Genomic DNA, 20465 nt, shown 5'->3' on the forward strand with positions numbered 1-20465 from the left:
TTGATCATGTGATCCTGGGGATGTTGCAACAGTTGTAAGTGTGAAAAATGGTCATAAGTCACTTTTTCAGTGCTGTTGTAACTTGAACGATCACTAAATGAAATGTTGTAAGTAGAGGACTTAAACTGTATATAATTGGGAGTTGGGCATTAAAAGGATAATTTTTAAAAAATTGTCGTCATCGGAATATCTGCAAGAAATAGAAAGAATTGGAAAGACCACAAATTAAATCAAGTAATAGAAAATGAAGAGGTTCTGGGATTTTAGAATCCCAGACAAGCAGACAAGCACCTCCACATATCCTAGATTTAACAACTGTTGATAAGAAAGACAAAAAAAAGGCTGGATAGTGGATATTGCAGCACACGGAAACAACAAAACAAAAAGAACTGGGGGTGGGAGATCACAAAACACAAAGACCAGCAGATAGGAGTACAACAACTTGACGAGAGAAAGCAAAGTGAATACCAATACTAATATTAATAATAAAATAGTAACAATAGTAATAGTAATACTATTATACTATCTATACTAATAGTAATAGTAACAGTAATAATAAAATAGTAATAATACTAGTAATAACAATAGTAATAATAAAAATGCCCAATTCAATCTACACATTTTGGCTAACTGTGCAATCAACCATAAAAAGCATAATAAGCACAAATGCTTATTTGACAATAGAAATTGCTTATGCTTATGCTTATGCTTATGTTTATGCTTATGGTGACAATAGAAAGACCAGAGCTGAGTTTTAAGAAAAATTGTGCAATGTTCTGAATGGATATTATTCAAGGAAATATTTTTTTTCCAATTTATTGACAAGAATAGATAGGTAAGAACAAGAAAATTGAAGAGAAAAAATGTCTGGATCATATACTAAAAAAAAAAAAACCCAATGATAACAGATGAATCTTTAGAAAAAGGTCAATATCAAATACATGGTTTAACATAGATCTATTCAGATATAAAAATGACAAAGAAATAAATATAAACCTTAAAAGCAAGATTGGTTTGATTGCTCATGAAGCACTGAGAAAAATGGCGATGAAGATATGGATGATGAAAGACTGTGATTGTGAGGCAGATCATTACTTGGTGATAAAGAGTGATAAAGAGTGGATCTTGGGAGAAAAATGAGAGTGAATGAAAAGAAGTGAAAGATATTAGCCTGAAGGAATCATTTGTAACAAATATTGGAGTAAACTGTACTGTGCCATAAGAACTAAAGAAATGAAATTCCAAGTAATGTAGACCAAAGTAGTTGGGTTTGACAGGAAGAAATACAATGAGAAATTGCAAATAATACAATGGAAGAAAAAATAGAGCAAGTAAAACAAATCTGAGTTCCTTCATCTTTGACATCTTCACCTGTGACATCTTGCTTTGGTACCTATGAAGTGTTCCTGGAACAAACTTTGTCCCCAGCCCCCAGATATGAGGGGCCCAAACTCTGCATGCTTTTAGAAAAACTGTTAAAAACTGTTAAAATATTTTTCTCCAGGCCTGTGTGTCCCCATTTCATTGTCTAATTATCCTGTTTGGTTGCCATTTTATATGTTATATATTTTTAATATTGCATGGTATTTTTCTTTTGTTATTAACTGCTCCTATTGTACACCACCAAAAGTCACATTGAATTGAGAGGCTCTATATATCCATTTACTAGACAAATGCTTATTGAAGATGAAGAAATGTTAAAAAAACCAAATCCTGGTAGAAAGATAGTCAACGTGCGTGGTCTGCTGAAAGGACAGTTTATCAAGTAGAAACGGTTATGCTATGAGAACTTGTTTCTGTTCATTTTGTTATATGCAAATGAGAGTTGCATAGCAACATTTCATAAGATGCTAAGAAATGAAATTTATTAATTCTTCATACTTCTAGATCAGGGTTGTCAAATTCGCGGCATCACAGTGGTGTCATGTGACGTATTGGGACTTTTCCCCCCTTTGCTAAACAGGGCGGGGGCAGAACCAGCATGTGACGCATCCGTTCCGCCAGCCACAAATTTGACACCCCTGTTCTAGACCATCTCATCTAAGTGGCTCCAGGTGGGTTTAGAATAGAAAGTATGTACAATGAAAGAAGAATAAATGTTTGATTAGTTAATATGGATTGAATACAAAAGTGAATAATCTGTACAACAGTTGTATATTGAGAGAGGTTAAGATTAGAGTTTAAAAAAGGAAAGGTAGTGTATGGATCGGTGTACTGATATGGTAGAAGCAAGTATTGTTTCCAAGGAGAAAATGACAGAGAAATATAGTGAATAGTGTTAGTATAAATTAGATCTAGCTATGTTCCTTTTCCCCTCCCCCCACACCATTATCTCAGGCCTTTAATTTTTTACTTAGCATTCCTTATTCCTTAGTCTACACTCTCCCTAATGTTGTTTACTCAATGTTCCTTACTTTCATATATATGAAAGATAGGGATAAATTACAGGAAGAAAATCTGTAGTGAGAGAAGAGTTACAGAAAACTGTGATTTACTGAAATACTATTATTCAATAACTTTTCCCCAGCAGACTATCGAAAGAGTATTATTTGTCACTGAGATCATACTCTATGCATGCCCTCTTTTATTATGTTTAATTATTGGATTACATCTACTTCATGCTATAATTCTAGCTAAATTTAGTTACCATCCTCATGCAGCCTGGCAGCTTAACCATTCTAATTTTACAAGCTCAGAGTTTCTTGAACCACAAGATGGGCGGCAAATAAATTTGACGAATAAAGAAATAAAAATATTACTTGTCATAAATAATATGGGATAGTATAATCATATATATCAGACTTTTTCTTTCTTCCAATTTTTTCATGTTATTAAAAAAAATGAAAACAAAAAATGGAACTGTAACAGTTATGATTCAATGTAGTGTTTGAACAAAACTACTTTAAAAAGAAAAAATGTGTGAAACAATAATATAGACTTCCCCCCCAAAAAAACTATTCTCCACAAAAGCTTACCAGCATAACCTGTGAAGAAACTACAGCCTGTCCTTTGCACAATGCAGGGTATAGAAATATGCTGCTGATAAAAATCTTTTTCAAGCCACACTGCCGCCTTCTGGACACAAATAGTACCCAAATTTTGAAAGAACAAATTGTAAATTGCAGAAGCATATCACCAGTTACCAGGAGACAAGTTTAATGTGGAAAAAAATCACTTTACTATAAAAAATAAATTAATCTAACATTTATAAATTGTATACAATATATCAGATTGTGCAGTAATTTGGTACTACAATTCACAGATTACAATATACAGTTTTGGAATTCTTTACTTCCTTTTTACCACTTTAGATGTCGAGGGATACAATTCTGGAATACTAAAGCAATATAATAAAATAATGGCAAGCACAATGAACTTATATAATTGAGGAATGGTAGGAGGGAGAAATAAGTGGTTAATCAGTGATCAACAAATGAATTGACTAATATCATAACTTAGTAAAATTATATGCCTAAAATTGGCTAACATGTTTATATACAATATTCCCTTTAATCCGTCTCTATAAACATCTTATTCCAATAATCATTCAAACAGATTGTGCACCAATATTTATGTATCTTGTAGCTGGTAAAGAAAAAGTCAGTTCATGTTACCTATGTCCTTTTTCATATTTTGTGTAATTCCTTTTATAGAGAGAGTGAAAACTGCTTTCCAAATGTATCTAGTTGGGAAACGTGTATGAAAATAAATGTTAATATTAATGTCTTTCTTTAAACTGCAGGCTGATTTTGCAATTAGATAATAGATTTGTGATTTGTAACCATTGCCCATAATCTGCAGTCCTAGGACTGCCCTTGAATTGTCCTTTAATATAATAAGGGACTTTATCAAATACATGACAAAATAATCTTATAGACTGTATTTAAGTAATGTTCCTTACAAATAAATCAATTTAATTTGCATTCTGCCCCTATTTGTTCTTAATAGAAGTACAGAGCAGTGACAATTTTGTCAGATTTTTTTTTGAATACACATATTTTGCAAAGTGTGGTTGGTTTGAGTTGAGGTTTATATGGTTGTATTTTAAAAACAAAATCATTATGAACCACAGTATACAACTTGATGTACCATCTCAACTCAACCTTTGGCTATTACGGTTATTTACTGTATTCACTGTATTTATTTCTGAAATGAAATAGATAATGAAATAGAAGGTAATGAAATAGAATGGCACCAAATGGAAAAGTGATTAACTCTACACTTGGTCAGAAAAAGTCAATATATAACAACTTAACATGATGCAATGATTGATAATTTACTATTATCAATGAATACTATACTGCCAAAATTAAGAATATAAATAATTGTATACTTCACTTTCCTTTCCATTAATAAATCTTAAGTCAAGACACATGTCTCTTACTATTTCAAATACCAGATATTTACAAGACCAAAGTGACAGCACATTTTTAGCCAGAATTTAAGCTTAAAATCAGTCTATTTTATAGCAAAAACATTGTAGATGATTAATAACCTGATTATAACCCAGGTAGTTCTCGATTTACAACAGTTCATTTAGTGACCGATCAGTTACAAAGGCATTGACTTACGACTATTTTTCACACTTATGAACATTGCAGCATCCCTACAGTCATGTGACCAAAATTCAGATGCTTGGCAACTGACTCAAATTTATGACAGTTGCAGTGTCCCAGGGTCATGATCACCTTTGGTGATCTTCTGAGAAGCAAAGTCAATGGGGAAGCCAGATTCACTTTACAACCATGTTACTAACTTAACAACTGCAATGATTCAATTAACAACTGTGGCAAGAAAGGTCATAAAATGGGGCAAAATTCACTTAACTAATGTTTTGCTTAGCAACAGAAATGTTGGGCTCAATTGTGATCATAAATTGAGAACTACCTGTACTCATTAGCTTAATAAACACTTAGGAATTTAGCATAAACAGCAGAACACAGATTTCAGGTGAGTCTTAATTTAGCCCAGAGGCCCCAACTATTTTATTATGCTGTTTATCAATCTGGCTCCTTAATTTTTCTTTTGCTTATAGTTAAATTCTATAGATTTGACTTTATTTCACGTATCACTGTGACTTTTTCTGATGTACAGAGCAACAGATTCCAAATATTACTCTTGTTCTTTATCCATAAACTCACATTTCTCAAAAATTTAACTCAACATTTAAATTGTGACCATGGCATATTAAACTCAGCAGTGATATTCTATTTGGATTTTACCACTGTTAATTCCTTAGGGGTGACAGACGCCGCTCCTCTGCTTCAGCATTAGAAAATAAACAGAGGTAAGAAAGTAAAAAGAATGGATAATACCTTGGTCTTTAATGCCAAGTATCATGGGGGTATATGAAAGGAGTTCAATACAAATCCTTTTTTCTTCCCATTTTCTCCCTTACAGTTTTTCAGAAATGCTGCAACTAAAGAAACAAATCTTCTGTCCTTCCATAAAGCCTTGAAAACCTCATTCTTTCCCCTGCAATTTGGCCAGCATGTAGGATAAGCACTTCTATAATAAAAGATCTTGGTTGAGATATGTGTAGTTAATTTTGGTCAATTCTGTTTTTATAACTATTCCTGTTATTCTGTTACTCTGTTGGGTATTGTATTCCAAATATTTATTATTTTAAATTCCTTGAGCTCATGTTTCTACAAATTATAAATGGTCCAGTCTCACTCAGTGAATACAGTGGCCATATATATCTAAAAAAATATCTTGCAACAGCATTGATAGCTTAATATAGCAGTTTACTATTATGTTCATAAGGAGTGAACATTCTGTTTTGCCACATAAATCTCCCCCCCCCACCCCCAAAAGGCTAGAAAATATGAAGCTTCCATTCATCTGCAGTTTACTATTTGTGATAAACAAATGTATTGGGTAAACCACAGTTGGCTGAATATGTTGTGTAAATTGGATTATTTATTGGGTAAATGACAATTGGCTGAATAAGTTGTATAAATTTGACCAATTGTGGTTTACCTGGCAAACAAAATCAAATGAGTCTATTATAGCAAAGTATATTGAAATCCAGCAACAATTCTGAATCACTTTAAGTAGTTCACAACCAGAATATTAATATGGTTAATATGGTTAAAAGTAACAGAAATTGGAAATAAAAACTTCCTTTCTCTTCAACATGCAAAAGGCAAAAAAGAAGAACAAACTATGCATGCCTGAAATTCAGGTATTCCCTATTTTTATGATATAAATAAAAATACATGCCATTTCTGGCCATATATATCTAAAAAACAATTGGGAAAGATTCAGGAATTGTGCTTATATTGGCATCTATTTTTATACTGGGAAGATAGGAACTGAATTCTTGTAAGGTTAAGGGATTGATACATGAGATAAATTGATTTATAAATGTTAAGACATATAAAGTATCTTTATACATTATATAATTAAGATATATTTAAGTTGTAAGATATATATAATTTTGCTTCATGCTGTTGACTGAATCGTGCAAATCACGTTTGTTCAAATTGTACGATCTCATCCTTGACTGTTATTTAACAACTAATCCCAAATTTGATTAGTTGTGGATTGCCCGGAATATTTCACTTTGGACTGCAGAACTAGCAGGGGAGTTGGACTCAAGTTTCAACTCTCAGTGTTGGGAGAAAACTGGCCAAGGTGCTGTCTAGATGTGCATACATTTTAAGAGCTAACTTTATTTATGCCACTTTTAATCGGGCTGCGGCTCAAATAAAATAACAGAGTTGGAAGGGACCTTGGATGTCTTCTAGTCCAACCCCATGCTCAGGCAGGAAACCCTACAATATTTCAGACACATGGTTCTCCAATCTCTTCAAAACTTCCAGTGTTGGAGTATTCACAACTTCTGGAGGCAAGTTGTTCCACTGATTAATTGTTCCAACTGTTAGGAAATTTCTCCTTAGTTCTAGGTTGCTTCTCTCCTTGATTAATTTCCACCCGCTGCTTCTTGTCCTACCCTCAGGTCAGTGGTGGGTTTCACTTACCTTTGCTACCAGTTTGCTCACTTGCACGTGCATGCGCAGAGCATATTTGATGACGTCCGGGTGGGTCCCACCACTGTTACGAGTTTGCCCGAACCGGTGCGAACCATTAGCAACCCACCACTGCCTCAGGTGCTTTGGAGAATAGCTTGGCTCCCTCTTCTTTGTGGCAGCCCCTGAGATATTGGAACACTGCTATCATGCCACCCCCTAGTCCTTTTTTTCATTAAACTAGACATACCCAATTCCTGCAACTGTTTTTTTTTATGTTTTGGCCTCCAGTCCCCTAATCATCTTCATTGCTCTTCTTTGCACCATTTCTAGAGTCTCCACATCCTTTTTATATTCTGGCGACCAAAACTGGATGCAATATTCGATGTGTGGCCTTACCAAGGCGTTATAAAGTGGTATTAACACTTCATGTGATCTTGATTCTGCCCCTCTGTTTATGCAGCCTGGAACTGTGTTGGCTTTTCTGGCAGCTGCAGCAACAAGGCTCGTTCATATTTAAATGATTGTCCACTAGGACTCCCAAGATCCCTCTCAGGGTTTTCACTTAGTATATATATCCGATATAGCTATTGTAATTCACGAACTATAGTTTATTACAGGGGTCCCCAAACTTGGCAGCTTTAAGACTTGTGGATTTAAACTACTTCAGTTTAGCTGGCTGGAGAATTCTGGGAGTTGAAGTCCACAAGTCTTAAAGCTGCCAAGTTTGAAGACCTCTGGTTTATTGCCTAGACAGCTGCAAGGTGCCAGCCAATGACAGTTTAGTTTATAAACCACGATTTGGATAAACCCAGAGAAGAAATGGAGCGTAAATACGACCAACCTCGGGCGACCATTTCGACTCGCTCACCTGCCCAAGTTTTGTGCTGCGGGATCCGATAATACTTGTTTCCAAAGTGGTCGATGCCCACGTACTCGCTCCCTGGCCCGATAAAGCGCTGCTTTAGCAAGCGCAGAAACCGCCAGACGCCGCTCATGCCAGGCGAAGGGCGCTGCGCTGCCGCAAACCCCAACCGCCGCTTCCCCTTCCCCCCAAACGGGGCCGGCACGTGAGGCGTCCCAAAACGCGCTGAGAGAAATCCTCTCCCGCCCCTTTCCGTCGGAAGCCACGCCCACATATGCCCTCAGGCCTGTTAATTAGAGATAATAAAATTGAAGAAAACACATCTCCTCACATTTCCTCACACACGCACACACATGTATTTTATGTAAAACCTCCAATTTACTAACGGCTGAACGGCTCTCTGTTAATAATATTACTGATAAAAATTATCTTCTGGACAGCATTTTGGGAGAATGGAAATATTTAGAATTAGAAAGTGCAAAGGAGAAGCCGCTTTTTCGAATCTTTCCTTATACATTTCTCTATATTCTCCTGAACCTGAGGCGTCCGAACGCTGAGCCGGTTCTTTCCCGACAGATGACGTTTCAATACCAAGGTTTCTTATTGGCTAAGAGAGCGACGCTTTGAGCCAATGGGCGTGAGATAATTTCGCGGCTGGTGGCGTCGCCGGCGCGGGTTCTTCCTTTTCGGATATGCTGGGTTTTCTTTTCGCTCGTCAGGCAGGCGTAGATGACCCGCTGAGGCTCCGACGGGCGGAGGCTACGAGGAGGTAAAGCCGCGTTCCTACTACCCGGATCGCGTTTAGTCTCCTCAGGCCACACGTGAGCGGGGGGGGGGGGGGGGGTTGGACTAGATGACCTATAAGGTCCCTTCCAACTCTTGTTAATCTGTTAAAAAAAAGTGTCCTGCACAGCCTCAGCGTCAGAACAAACGCCTCAGAGTCGGGTTCGTGAGGTGGCTCTCTGGGTAGATGATCGTGGCTTTCAAGTCAGTGTTGATTCCTGGCGACTCCCTGGGCAGATCCCTGCAGTTTTCTTGGGAAGATTTCAGAAGCGGTTTGCCAGCCTCCTTCCTAGGGCTGAGAGAGGGACTGGTCCAAGGCCACCCGGATAGCTTTGGGCTTACTGTGGGAATAGAACTCATAATCCCATCCTCTTAGTTTTTTAATCGAATTTCGGTTTTAATTGGGTTGTTTTAAATTCGGGCCAAAATTATTTAATTGTTTTTTAAAATGTTTTTAAATTTTATATGCTATGTTTTATCCTGGCTGTACACCACCCTGAGTCCCGCAGGAGAAGGGCGGTATAGAAATATAATAAAATAAATAAATAAATAAATAAATAAATAAATAAATAAATAACATTCCAATTTCTACTTCAGGTGTCTGTGGAGATTCTCAGTCATCCAGGTCATGGTTGCCCCAAAGGCGCTTTTTTTTTTTTCAAGAGGCAACTGGACTTTCTGGTTTTTCTTTGAAGCTTCTCATCCAAGAAGCTTCTTCAGCTCTGACTGCAAGGAATATAAAGCCCTTCCATTCCCCACCATCCAGTCAGAGCTGAAGAAGCTTCTTGGATTGAGAAGAGAAACGGCTTCAAAGAAAAGCCAGAAAGTCCAGTTGCCTCTTGAAAAAAAAAAAGCGCCTTTGGGACACTACTTTAAAGGAGTTCTCTTTGCTGGTAGGTCCTGATAACAACAACAATAATACTACCTTACTAATAAGTCTGAAAGGCGTCATGTGGGAGAGAATTGCAGGAAAGGAAATAGCATCCACTAACCCTCCTTTGCAAGTATACGAATTAACAAGCAAGACTGATCGTGAGTTAGATTCACTGTGTAGAGGGGAGCCAAAATGCCCTTTTCTAGTGACATTCCTAGAAAGTGGAAGAATTATATGGGCACAATATGCAAGAAAGCTTCATCTGTATGAACGTGCCCTTCATACATACCAAACGTGCCCTTCATACAGACCAAAGAGTATGTATGTACAACCAGTCTTTGGTTGTACATATACTTAGCCTGTAAATTCATTTTCAGTAGGTTCATTTTCTGCTTTATTTCGGGGAGGGAGGGGGTGGGATTTTGTTTTATTCTGCAATTAGGAACTGATGCCCCTAGTTACATCAATCTAACTGCAGATTCAAGAATGGCATTTGGATGGGAAAGGGTACATAAGGCGACCTATGATTGCAGCCTTATAATGAAATGTTAAAAACCTGGTACCATTATATTTATTTATTTATTTGTTTAAATTTATATACCGCCCTTCTCCAAATAGGACTCAGGGCGGTGCACAGCCTAAGTAAAAACAAAGCATACAAAATTTAAAAAACAGTATTAAAATAATTAGATATTCTGGCCGTAAATTAAAACAACCCAATTTAAAACCAATTTAAAATTTAGCTCAAGCCAGCCCAGCTAGTTGAAATAAATAAGTTTTCAGGGCCCGCCGAAAAATCCGGAGGTCTGTTATTATACGTAACTCCGGGGGAAGGTTATTCCAGAGGGTGGGCGCCGTCACAGAGAAGGCTCTCCCCCTGGGGGTCGCCAGCCGACATTGTCTGGCGGACGGCACCCTGAGGAGGCCCACTCTGTGCGAGCGTACTGGCCGGTGGGAGGCTATTGGTGGCAGTAGGCGGTCTCGTAAGTACCCCGGCCCTAAGCCATGGAGCGCTTTAAAGGTGGTCACCAACACCTTGAAGCGCACACGGAAGACCACCGGGAGCCAGTGCAGCTCGCACAGGAGAGGTGTCACATGGGAGCGCCTCGTCGCCCCCATAATCCCCCGCGCGGCCGCATTCTGGACCAGCTGGAGCCTCCGGGTGCATCCCAGGGGGAGCCCCATGTAGAGAGCGTTGCAGTAGTCCAGGCGGGAAGTGACTAGTGCCTGAGTGACTGTGCGTAGAGAGTCCCGATCTAGAAAGGGGCGCAACTGGCGTATCAGGCGAACCTGATAAAAAGCCCCCCTGGCCACGGCCGTCAAATGGTCTTCTAAAGACAGCCGTGCGTCCAGGAGGACGCCCAAGTTGCGAGCCCTCTCCGTGGGGGCGAGTGATTCGCCCCCAATAGCCAGCGATGGCGTCAGCTGGCTATATCGGGACGCTGGAAGCCACAGCCACAGCCATATTTCCCCCATGCACTAAGCATGCAGTTTTTAAATGTTTGGGGGAGAAACATTTGTGTGATTCACAACTTTCTTTCTAAGGTTATTTGGTAAATAAGTCTCAAAAATACTGCTCTAATTACTGATGTAATTAATTGATTAAAGAAAAATTGTGTGAATAATTACGTGAATAAAATGTTAGCTACAATTTGATGGTGCAGCTCACAGAAGTAGAAACATAATATGCTAGTAATTCCTTTAGAAGGAAATCTGTCTTAATGGGTCAATGAATGACCACAACTAGCAAATGTATGGATTGCAATTTACTTTGAAAGAAATTGACATTGTAGTTACTGAGAACTATTTTCTAAGTAATGTATTCTGTAAAATAGCAATAGGAATGACAGTCCAAGCACCCTTTGAAATTGTAGGGTTTTCGTGTAAGTGTGAATTTCTAGCTATACTAAAGAAATTGTCAAAAAATAGTGAAGATATTGACCAAGGTTCTATCTGTATTGATGGAGGAAATAGCACATTACACAAATTAATATGTATTTGAAATTTAGATGAGTTAAACAGTTAAATATTGGTCATTTTAATACTTGTAAATCAAATGTGGAAATAACAGACAAAAAAAGAATAAAGATTATATTTTATAATTATGTCAATTTCATTTGAGGAATGAATGAATAATAAGTAAGATTATGCCATTATATGTGAAATGGCTATCAACATGCACAGTGTAATATGCAATACGTTTATGGAATTACATGTCCAGAAATGAATTTCTAATGTCTGTTCAATTCAGAATTTGCCACATAAAATGAGATTATACCATTTTTAAGAGAAGAGCATCCAACAGTTACCTTAATGATTCCAGCAAAATTTGGTTCACCATATCCCAAGGCACTCAGTTCTACTGATAGAGTTTATGTTTACTTTCTCCTAATGTTCAGGAGAAATTTATGGCTCATTATTTTCCACCCTTTAGTTCTAATTGTGCTTCTGGAAAAAGAGTATGTTGTATTTAATAGATAGAATTCAATAATCAATTTTATATGTACAGATGAAACTCGAAAAATTAGAATATTGTGCAAAAGTTCATTTATTTCAGTAATGCAATTTAAAAGGTGAAACTAATATATGAGATAGACTCATTACATGCAAAGTGAGATAGTTCAAGCCTTGATTTGTCATACTTTCGATGATTATGGCTTACAGATCATGAAAACCCCAAATTCACAATCTCAGAAAATTAGAATATTGTGAAAAGGTTCAATATTCTAGGCTCAAAGTGTCCCACTCTAATCACCTAATTAAGCCATAACGCCTGCAAAGGGTTCCTGAGCCTTTAAATGGTCTCTCAGTCTGGTTCAGTAATCACAATCATGGGAAAGACTGCTGACCTGACAGTTGTGCAGAAAACCATCATTGACACCCTCCATAAGGAGGGAAAGCCTCAAACGGTAATTGCAAAAGAAGTTGGATGTTCCCAAAGTGCTGTATCAAAGCACATTAATAGAAAGTTATGTGGAAGGGAAAAGTGTGGAAGAAAAAGGTGCACAAGCAGCAGGGATGACTACAGTCTGGAGAGGATTGTCAGGAAAAGGCCATTCAAAAGTGTTGGGGACTTTCACAAGGAGTGGACTGAGGCTGGAGTCAGTGCATCAAGAGCCACCACACACAGACGGATCCTGGACATGGACTTCAAATGTCGTATTCCTCTTGTCAACTCTTGCCACTCCTGAACACAAACAACGTCAGAAACGTCTTACCTGGGCTAAAGAAAAAAAGAACTGGTCTGTTGCTCAGTGGTCCAAAGTCCTCTTTTCTGATGAGAGCAACTTTTGCATCTCATTTGGAAACCAAGGACCCAGAGTCTGGAAGAAGAATGGAGAGGCACACACTGCAAGATGCTTGAAGTCCAGTGTGAAGTTTCCACACTCTGTGTTGATTTGGGGAGCCATGTCATCTGCTGGTGTTGGTCCACTGTGCTTCATTAAGTCCAGGGTCAACGCAACCGTCTACCAGGAGATCTTGGAGCACTTCATGCTTCCTTCCGCAGACAAGCTTTATGGGGATGCTGACTTCTTTTTCCAGCAGGACTTGGCACCTGCCCACACTGCCAAAAGTACCAAAACCTGGTTCAGTGACCATGGGATTACTGTGCTTGATTGGCCAGCAAACTCACCTGACCTGAACCCCATAAAGAATCTATGGGGCATTGCCAAGAGAAAGATGAGAGACATGAGACCGAACAATGCAGAAGAGCTGAAGGCCGCTATTCAAGCATCCTGGTCTTCCATAACACCTCAGCAGTGCCACAGGCTGATAGCATCCATGCCATGCCGCATTGAGGCAGTAATTGATGCAAAAGGGGCCCAGACCAAGTACTGAGTACATATGCATGCTTATACGTTTCAGAGGTCCAATATTGTTCTATGTACAATCCTTGTTTTATTGATTTCATGTAATATTCTAATTTTCTGAGATTGTGAATTTGGAGTTTTCATGAGCTGTAAGCCATAATCATCATGACAAATCAAGGCTTGAACTATCTCGCTTTGCATGTAATGAGTCTATCTCATATATTAGTTTCATCTTTTAAGTTGCATTACTGAAATAAATAAACTTTTGCATGATATTCTCCTGATTTTTAACTTAAATGTTTTAAATTAAAAATCTAAATTCTAGTTTTGCCAAATCAGTAGGATTTTTTAAAAAGATTCATTTTTATTTATAACTTACAAAGCTTACATAGAATAGAGGCAATGAAGTAATTCACTTAATAAAATTGAAATGCTGTTTAATAGATAGAAATACAATACATAAATACTGTTTATTTGTTTGGATTGAAGTGTTATTTACCTATCTGTGCTTATGTTTGATTACATAATTTAGATACAAACAACTTACGCTATTGACATGTAGTATGTCAGCTTTCCAAATTTTGAAATTGACTACAAAACATATTGTAAGTGGTAAATGTAGTGGGTTGAAGAATTTAATAGCATTTCAGTAACAAAATATTATATCATTTTAATTTTGTTTATAATAGCTTCCTTTTTTAAAGGGTATTAAGCTTGGAGTTAAATAAGAACAAAGATGTTGAAAGAATTCACGGAAGTGGAATTAATACCTTGGATATTGAACCTGTTGAAAATCGATAGTATGTATATTTTATTATGCTTTGTTATGAAATATATTTTACTGAACCGATTTTAAAATATTTGCATTTTAAAATTCATGGTAACTTTTTTTTTCATAGAAGCATTTTCTCAAATTTCATGAATCCATGAAATTTCAGAAAATTATACATACATATACACACATACACACTCAAGGTTGACTCAGTCTTCCATCCTTCTGAGGTCAATAAAAATGACCCAGATTATTGGGGGCAATACGCTGACTCTGTAAACCACTTAGAGAGGATTGTAAAACATTATGAAGTGGTGTGTAAGTCTAAGTGTTATTGCTACTGTTTTGTTCAGAAGTCCTTTTGATTAATCCCATATGTTCCCCTCCAACAGCCCTGGGTGCATTTTCTAAGAATTCTTGTGTTGATAGCTTATTTATTACTTACTGTATAATTAACCTGTGGCTTCTGTGTTTCCCTGAAAATAAGACCTGGTCTTATTTTCTTTTGGGGTCCGAAATAAGTACTAGGGCTTATTTTCAGGGGATGTCTTATTTCTTGAGAACTGCCGACGTGAGTCCAGGGGGGTTAGAGTTACCCCACACACCGCGCACCGGCTTACCTCAGGGCCCCAGCAGCCAGCCCATCCATGCTCTGCTCCCTACCTCGCCCCATGGTAGCAATTCCAATAGCCCCATCCAGCAAGACCCTGCGTGGCCGCCTGCCCACTTCTTCCAGCAACTTACCTGTCTACAGGGGCCCTGAAGTAAGCCAGTGTGCGCATGGGACAGCTCCACCACCCTCCTTGCCTCACCTCACCTCGTATTGGCAGCACCATGAGCAGTCAGATGGAATGGATGGGTGGCCAGAGGAGCAGGCACTTAAGTCGGGCTTATTTTGGGGGTAGGGCTTATTTTGGATGCATGAGCAGAAAACATGCTAGGTCTTGTTTTCTGGATAGGTCTTATTTTTAATAGTATAGTATTGGCATAGTATGTGCCATCACCTAGAGGGATCAATACAAAATTAGCTGTGTGTTAGTTTTTTTGACTGGCTAGTGAAAATGGAATCTGGGCATTAACCAAGCCATTTCCAAACCAGAGACAGACGGTCAACTTAATGGAAATAATTGCTACTCCATATTTAGACAGAACATCAAGGCTTAGGTAAACCTGAAACTAGGATAAAGGTCTGCATAGGATTGGGCCTCGAGCAGTTGTGGGCAGGGAGGTAGTACACCCATGCTTTCTTTACCAGGTTCACTGTCTTAGCATGTCATGTGAACATGAATAGTGTGAAGAATTATATTGTGCCTTAAAATATTTGCAGATATGCCAATAAAAAATTCAAAGAAAATTGTTTCATTTAGGACAACTTTTAAACTATATCAAGAACACTTTATTATAAAATCATCATTCAGATATTTCAGTCTTATATATTTTTTATTTGGAGGGGAGATGATATAGCATATAAAATTGTATTCTAAAAGAAGAAATCAATTTGAAATTAATATATATTATTATATAACAAAATATAATATATATTAATTTTTATATTAATTAAAATGTTCTAGTATTTTTAGATTAAAACTAATTTTCAAGTATTTTTAAAAGATAAAAATTACATGTTTGGTGGGGGGGGACTAAGGCTTACAACATCTCAATTGATTCATAACTTGTTTTCTTGCAGTATGTTATCAGGTGGTTCTGATGGTACTATCGTATTGTATGACCTTGAGAACTTTAGCAGAACGCCATGCTATACCTGTAAAGTGATTTGTTCTGTGGGAAGGTGTGTATACTTAAAAACATTTTATGAATATGTTACCTACATTTCATGTTTATAGTTCACTGCTAAGTCATATTTTGTCAACAAAATAAATGAAACATTAATTAAGAAACTATTGTTAACACAGTTTGTGCTATAGCATAGTTAGCACATATTTCTAATAGTATGATCTTGTACCAAGGTCAACAAGATTGATCTTCAGCTGTCCTTTAGGGATTGTTTGACAGACCAAATGTACAGTTTTGTATCTCATTTTTTTCAACCCTGCTTAAACATTTAGGGAAACAAACTTAATTTCTTTGTAGTTGGCATTAAGTTCATATATATGTACTGTATAATTAAAATGTAAGGAAGTGATTATTGTAATAGAAAATATTAAACAAATACTTTCCACATGTCACCATTACAGGTAGTCCTCAAATTATGGCCATAATTGAGCCCAAAATTTATGTTCCTAAGTGAAACATTTGTTAAGTGTGTTTTCCCCCATTTTACAACATCTCTTGCCACAGTTGATAAGTGAATCACTGCAGTTAAGTTAGTAATATGGTTGTTAAGTGAACCCCATTGACTTTGCTTGTCAGACGGTCACAAAAGGTGATCACATGATCCAGGACACTGCAACTATCATAAATATGAGTCAGTTGCCAAGCATCGGAATTTTGATCATGTGACCATGGGGATGCTGCAATGGTCACAAGTGTGAAAATTGGTCATAAGTCACTTTTTTCAGTGGCGTTGTAACTTTGAATGGTTAACCTAATTTTGCTTCAGAGCTATTGCTCTATTCAGAGCAATAAACTTTGATCTCCTCTTCATTGGTCCATTGTTTCCAAGTTTGCATTAACGGCTCCTAATTTTGTACACTTTGATTTAGAACAAAGTTTGGTTATCAACCATTGTACTGCAGCACTTTGGTGTGCCACAATAGGTTTGCAAGTATGCTGCCTCAGCCAGAAACCTACTTCTATGACATCACCAGGTGGACTGCCTCCATTTCTTTTGTGATCCCATAGGATTTCCTGTTTCAAGACCTGGAAGTTCCACCTTTTTAATGTGTGCTGTGAATTGAAACAGATTGAAAACTGCTGGTTAAGAGAGATGGCCTTGTAGATCTTCTTTGGAAGGCTTTTGTATTTTTGATTTTTGTTTTTTTAAATTGTGTGATTAAATATTTACCCAGTAGGTGGCAGAGCCAGCTTAAGATCTTCTCTGTTACATTAAACCAAGGTAAAATTGCAGTTAGTATAGTATTTGAGCTATTTTAATCTTTCCTTCCTGTTTGAACTAATCTTAGCTCTTCCTGCAAGGGGTTTGCTACTTAGGTCTTGAAAGAATTTACATATTCAGATTTGTTGAGCATTATTACAGCAAATCATCCCTGTCAATTTTACTTTATTACAGGAACCATCCTAGTGTTCATAAATACAGCGTAGAGACTGTTCAGTGGTATCCTCATGATACTGGCATGTTTACCTCAAGTTCATTTGATAAAACACTGAAAATATGGGATACAAATACTTTACAGGTAAGTTTTCTAGTATTTCAACACATCCTTGTTTTTATAAGGGATTGGCTAATTTTTGTAAAGCAACTTAAATGAATACACAATATAATCAAGCCTAATGTATGATTGGTCTCAAGAGTTGATGTGGGATCACAGACCAGCAAAGAGTCTGCTATCCCTAACGCTCTACTATCATTCTGGTGCCCAAGAAACCCTCCATCAAGGAGTTGAATGACTACGGTGGCTCTGGCATCCATAGTTTTGAAAACCTTTGAAAGGTCTGAAACATATGAAAGCCATCACATATCTGCTGCTAGACCCCTTGCAATTTGCCTACCATGCAAATAGATCAAACAGATGATGCTATCAATATGACACTGCACTACATCTTACTATATCTTGAATCACCAAAGAATTATGTAAGAGTCCTTTTTGTACTTCAGCTCAGCATTCAACATCATTATTCTTGAAATCCTCTTCTATAAACTGACTCAGCTAGTTGTGCCTGATGGTCCTGACCACACTTGTAGATGGATTATAAGATTTCTAATGAATTGGAAGCAGCAGGTGAAACTAGGGGAAATCACCTAGAACACTGGAGATATATATCAACTGGCTCTGTGGTGCAACTAGAACAATCTGGAGCTGAAGACTCTTAAAACTATAGAGATGATAGTAGATTTTAGAAGAAGCTCTCCTATTCTACCACCTCTTACAATATTAGACAACACAATATCAACTGTAGAGACTTGAAGTTTCTAGGTTCTATTATCTCCAAGGACTTGAAATGGACACCTAACATTAGAAACATTAAGCAGGTATAACCAAGAATGTTTTTCTTGCGTCAACTCAGAAACAGTTTTACAGAAATTATTGAGTCTTATCATTTGTACATCAATAACTCTCTGGTTTGGCACAGCATGTTTAGTATGTCATCTAAACATGATCATAGTTTGTAGTTTGACATAATCTTGCCAATTAGGTATTAGTAGTTGGAACCTACAAGCCAAGTAAGAGAAACAGCACATTTTAGAGATGCAGGTGTATATTTTTAGAATTTATGTTTTACAAGATTCATAGAATTGTTTGATGTTGCTAGTATAACCTAGGGATATGCAAATAGAGTGGGTTGTTCTTAGAATTTTTTGTTTTTCTGCTAGAGTTGGTTAATCCATGCATTCTTGGAATGGTTCATGCTATTTCAAAGACAGATTATATCTAGAAGACCCCAGATACTTTCCTCATCTAGGAGTCATACATTATACAATAAATTTGGGCATGTGTATCTGTGTATGTATTATATATATTTACACGCATAGTATGTATCTGTAAGAAATCACATTCCAAAAAGGCACAAGATGGCTGAAAATATAGATTACATATATATTCTATAGATATACATATATATGTAGGTCTTTGGTTATTCGGGTTTTCTCCCACGTAAAATTGGAAGTGTCTTGGCGACGTTTCGACAAGTCTCATTCGTCATCTTCAGGCTGGTGTTCTCGGCTTCGTGCTTCCAGGAGCAATGTGAGATCGTAGCTGTCTCTTCCTTTTAACTGCTAGTGGGGGTGTGAGCTGATTGGGTGGGAACTTGGCTGTGCTCTGATTGGATGGGGGGTTGGTTGTGCTCTTATTGGCTGGGGGTGTGTTCTGTTTGGGTGGGGGCTTGGTTGTGCTCAGCTTAGTCTGAGTTGCAGGGGGATTTGAGCTGGTGAGCTGCGTTGTTGTTGTTTGGCTTCGTGTTTGTGGCCGTGCGAGCTCTTCATGGTGGGTGTCAGTCTGCTTCATGTATGGATTTGAGGGGTTTAAAGTGGCTAATGATGCAGCTGCGGTCTGGCTTCTGGTCCTTGGTCGTGGCTCATTATCAGTGTGGGTTTGAGTCTGCTTTCTGCGTGGATGTGTGGTGGTGACATCCTGTGTGGCTCTCGTGAGTGTGGGTCTGGTGTCATTCGTCGTGTTAGGGACTCGTTTGTCAATAAGGGCGGGTTTAGAAGAGCTTGCACGGCCACAAACACGAAGCCAAACAACAACGCAGCTCACCAGCTCAAATCCCCCTGCAACTCAGACTAAGCTGAGCACAACCAAGCCCCCACCCAAACAGAACACACCCCCAGCCAATCAGAGCACAACCAACCCCCCATCCAATCAGAGCACAGCCAAGTTCCCACCCAATCAGCTCACACCCCCACTAGCAGTTAAAAGGAAGAGACAGCTACGATCTCACATTGCTCCTGGAAGCACGAAGCCGAGAACACCAGCCTGAAGATGACGAATGAGACTTCGTCGAAACGTCGCCAAGACACTTCCAATTTTACGTGGGAGAAGACCCGAATAACCAAAGACCTACATACAAACACCCGCGAAAACCTGAGAAAACATACATATATATATATATATATATACATATATATATATATTCTATTACATATATATTCTATTATATACAGATTATATTCTGTATGTAATCTACAGAAATGTAGATTATAGAAAATATAGATTACATTGAATTTATAACTCCTAATTAATTGAATTAGTAATCTAATTTACAAAATTGCCACATTAACCATGTAAATCAATCCCTACATGTACAAACTATACACACTCATCTTCCTCTATGCAAAAATACCATAAAAGGAGGAAACAAAAAAGGATGGAACCACTTTGAGAAGTATTGTGGGAAAAAGGGAGGGGGGAGAGAGACAGACAGACAGAGACAGAGAAATGGGATACATGATGAATCCATACAAAGTAAATGTATATAATGTAGAAATTATAAATTAAAGGGAAATTTTGGAATTATGTTGCAATGACAATTCAAAGCAGATCTTAATCAAGGTAGATATTTTAAGCTTCAGAGACCATGAAGATGTCCTCTACCTCTTCAAAATTGTGGAGAAAATGTTACTGCATTTTCAGTGTTGCATCAAGTTGAACCAAATCTCAGTGCAGCCACTGTTTTCTCACAAAAGCAAGAAATCACTTGGGTTTTCATTTGTACCTATCAACTTTAAAGCCAGATAAATATATCTATGGTTAAAGGGCACCACGTTCAAAGGTTGCATTAAAATGATAATAAAAAGTAATAAATT

At 37.6% G+C, this 20465-nt stretch overlaps 2 protein-coding genes across 4 annotated transcripts in view; one reads left to right on the top strand and one right to left on the bottom strand.

Annotated features, from left to right (window-relative positions):
* Positions 1–8080, bottom strand: part of NDUFAF2 (NADH:ubiquinone oxidoreductase complex assembly factor 2) — a 50842-nt gene extending 42762 nt beyond the window's left edge. For both annotated transcript variants that reach the window (XM_070938861.1, XM_070938860.1), the window contains exon 1: positions 7846–8080. In XM_070938861.1, coding sequence (XP_070794962.1) covers positions 7846–7972 — 127 coding nt within the window. In that variant the 5' untranslated portion in view covers positions 7973–8080. The remainder of the gene's footprint in view (positions 1–7845) is intronic.
* Positions 8081–8507: 427 nt separating this feature from the next.
* Positions 8508–20465, top strand: part of ERCC8 (ERCC excision repair 8, CSA ubiquitin ligase complex subunit) — a 34681-nt gene continuing 22723 nt past the window's right edge. For both annotated transcript variants that reach the window (XR_011599943.1, XM_070935868.1), the window contains exons 1-4: positions 8508–8608; positions 14013–14108; positions 15768–15869; positions 17271–17394. Coding sequence is in view for 1 of the 2 variants with exons in the window: in XM_070935868.1 (XP_070791969.1) it covers positions 8532–8608; positions 14013–14108; positions 15768–15869; positions 17271–17394 (399 nt within the window). In the remaining variant the exon portion in view is untranslated. The remainder of the gene's footprint in view (positions 8609–14012; positions 14109–15767; positions 15870–17270; positions 17395–20465) is intronic.

This window comes from Pituophis catenifer, unplaced genomic scaffold (genome assembly GCF_029215685.1).
Source record: "Pituophis catenifer annectens isolate HBS135680 unplaced genomic scaffold, rPitCat1.0.hap2 SCAF_2, whole genome shotgun sequence".
Lineage (NCBI taxonomy): Eukaryota > Metazoa > Chordata > Lepidosauria > Squamata > Colubridae > Pituophis > Pituophis catenifer.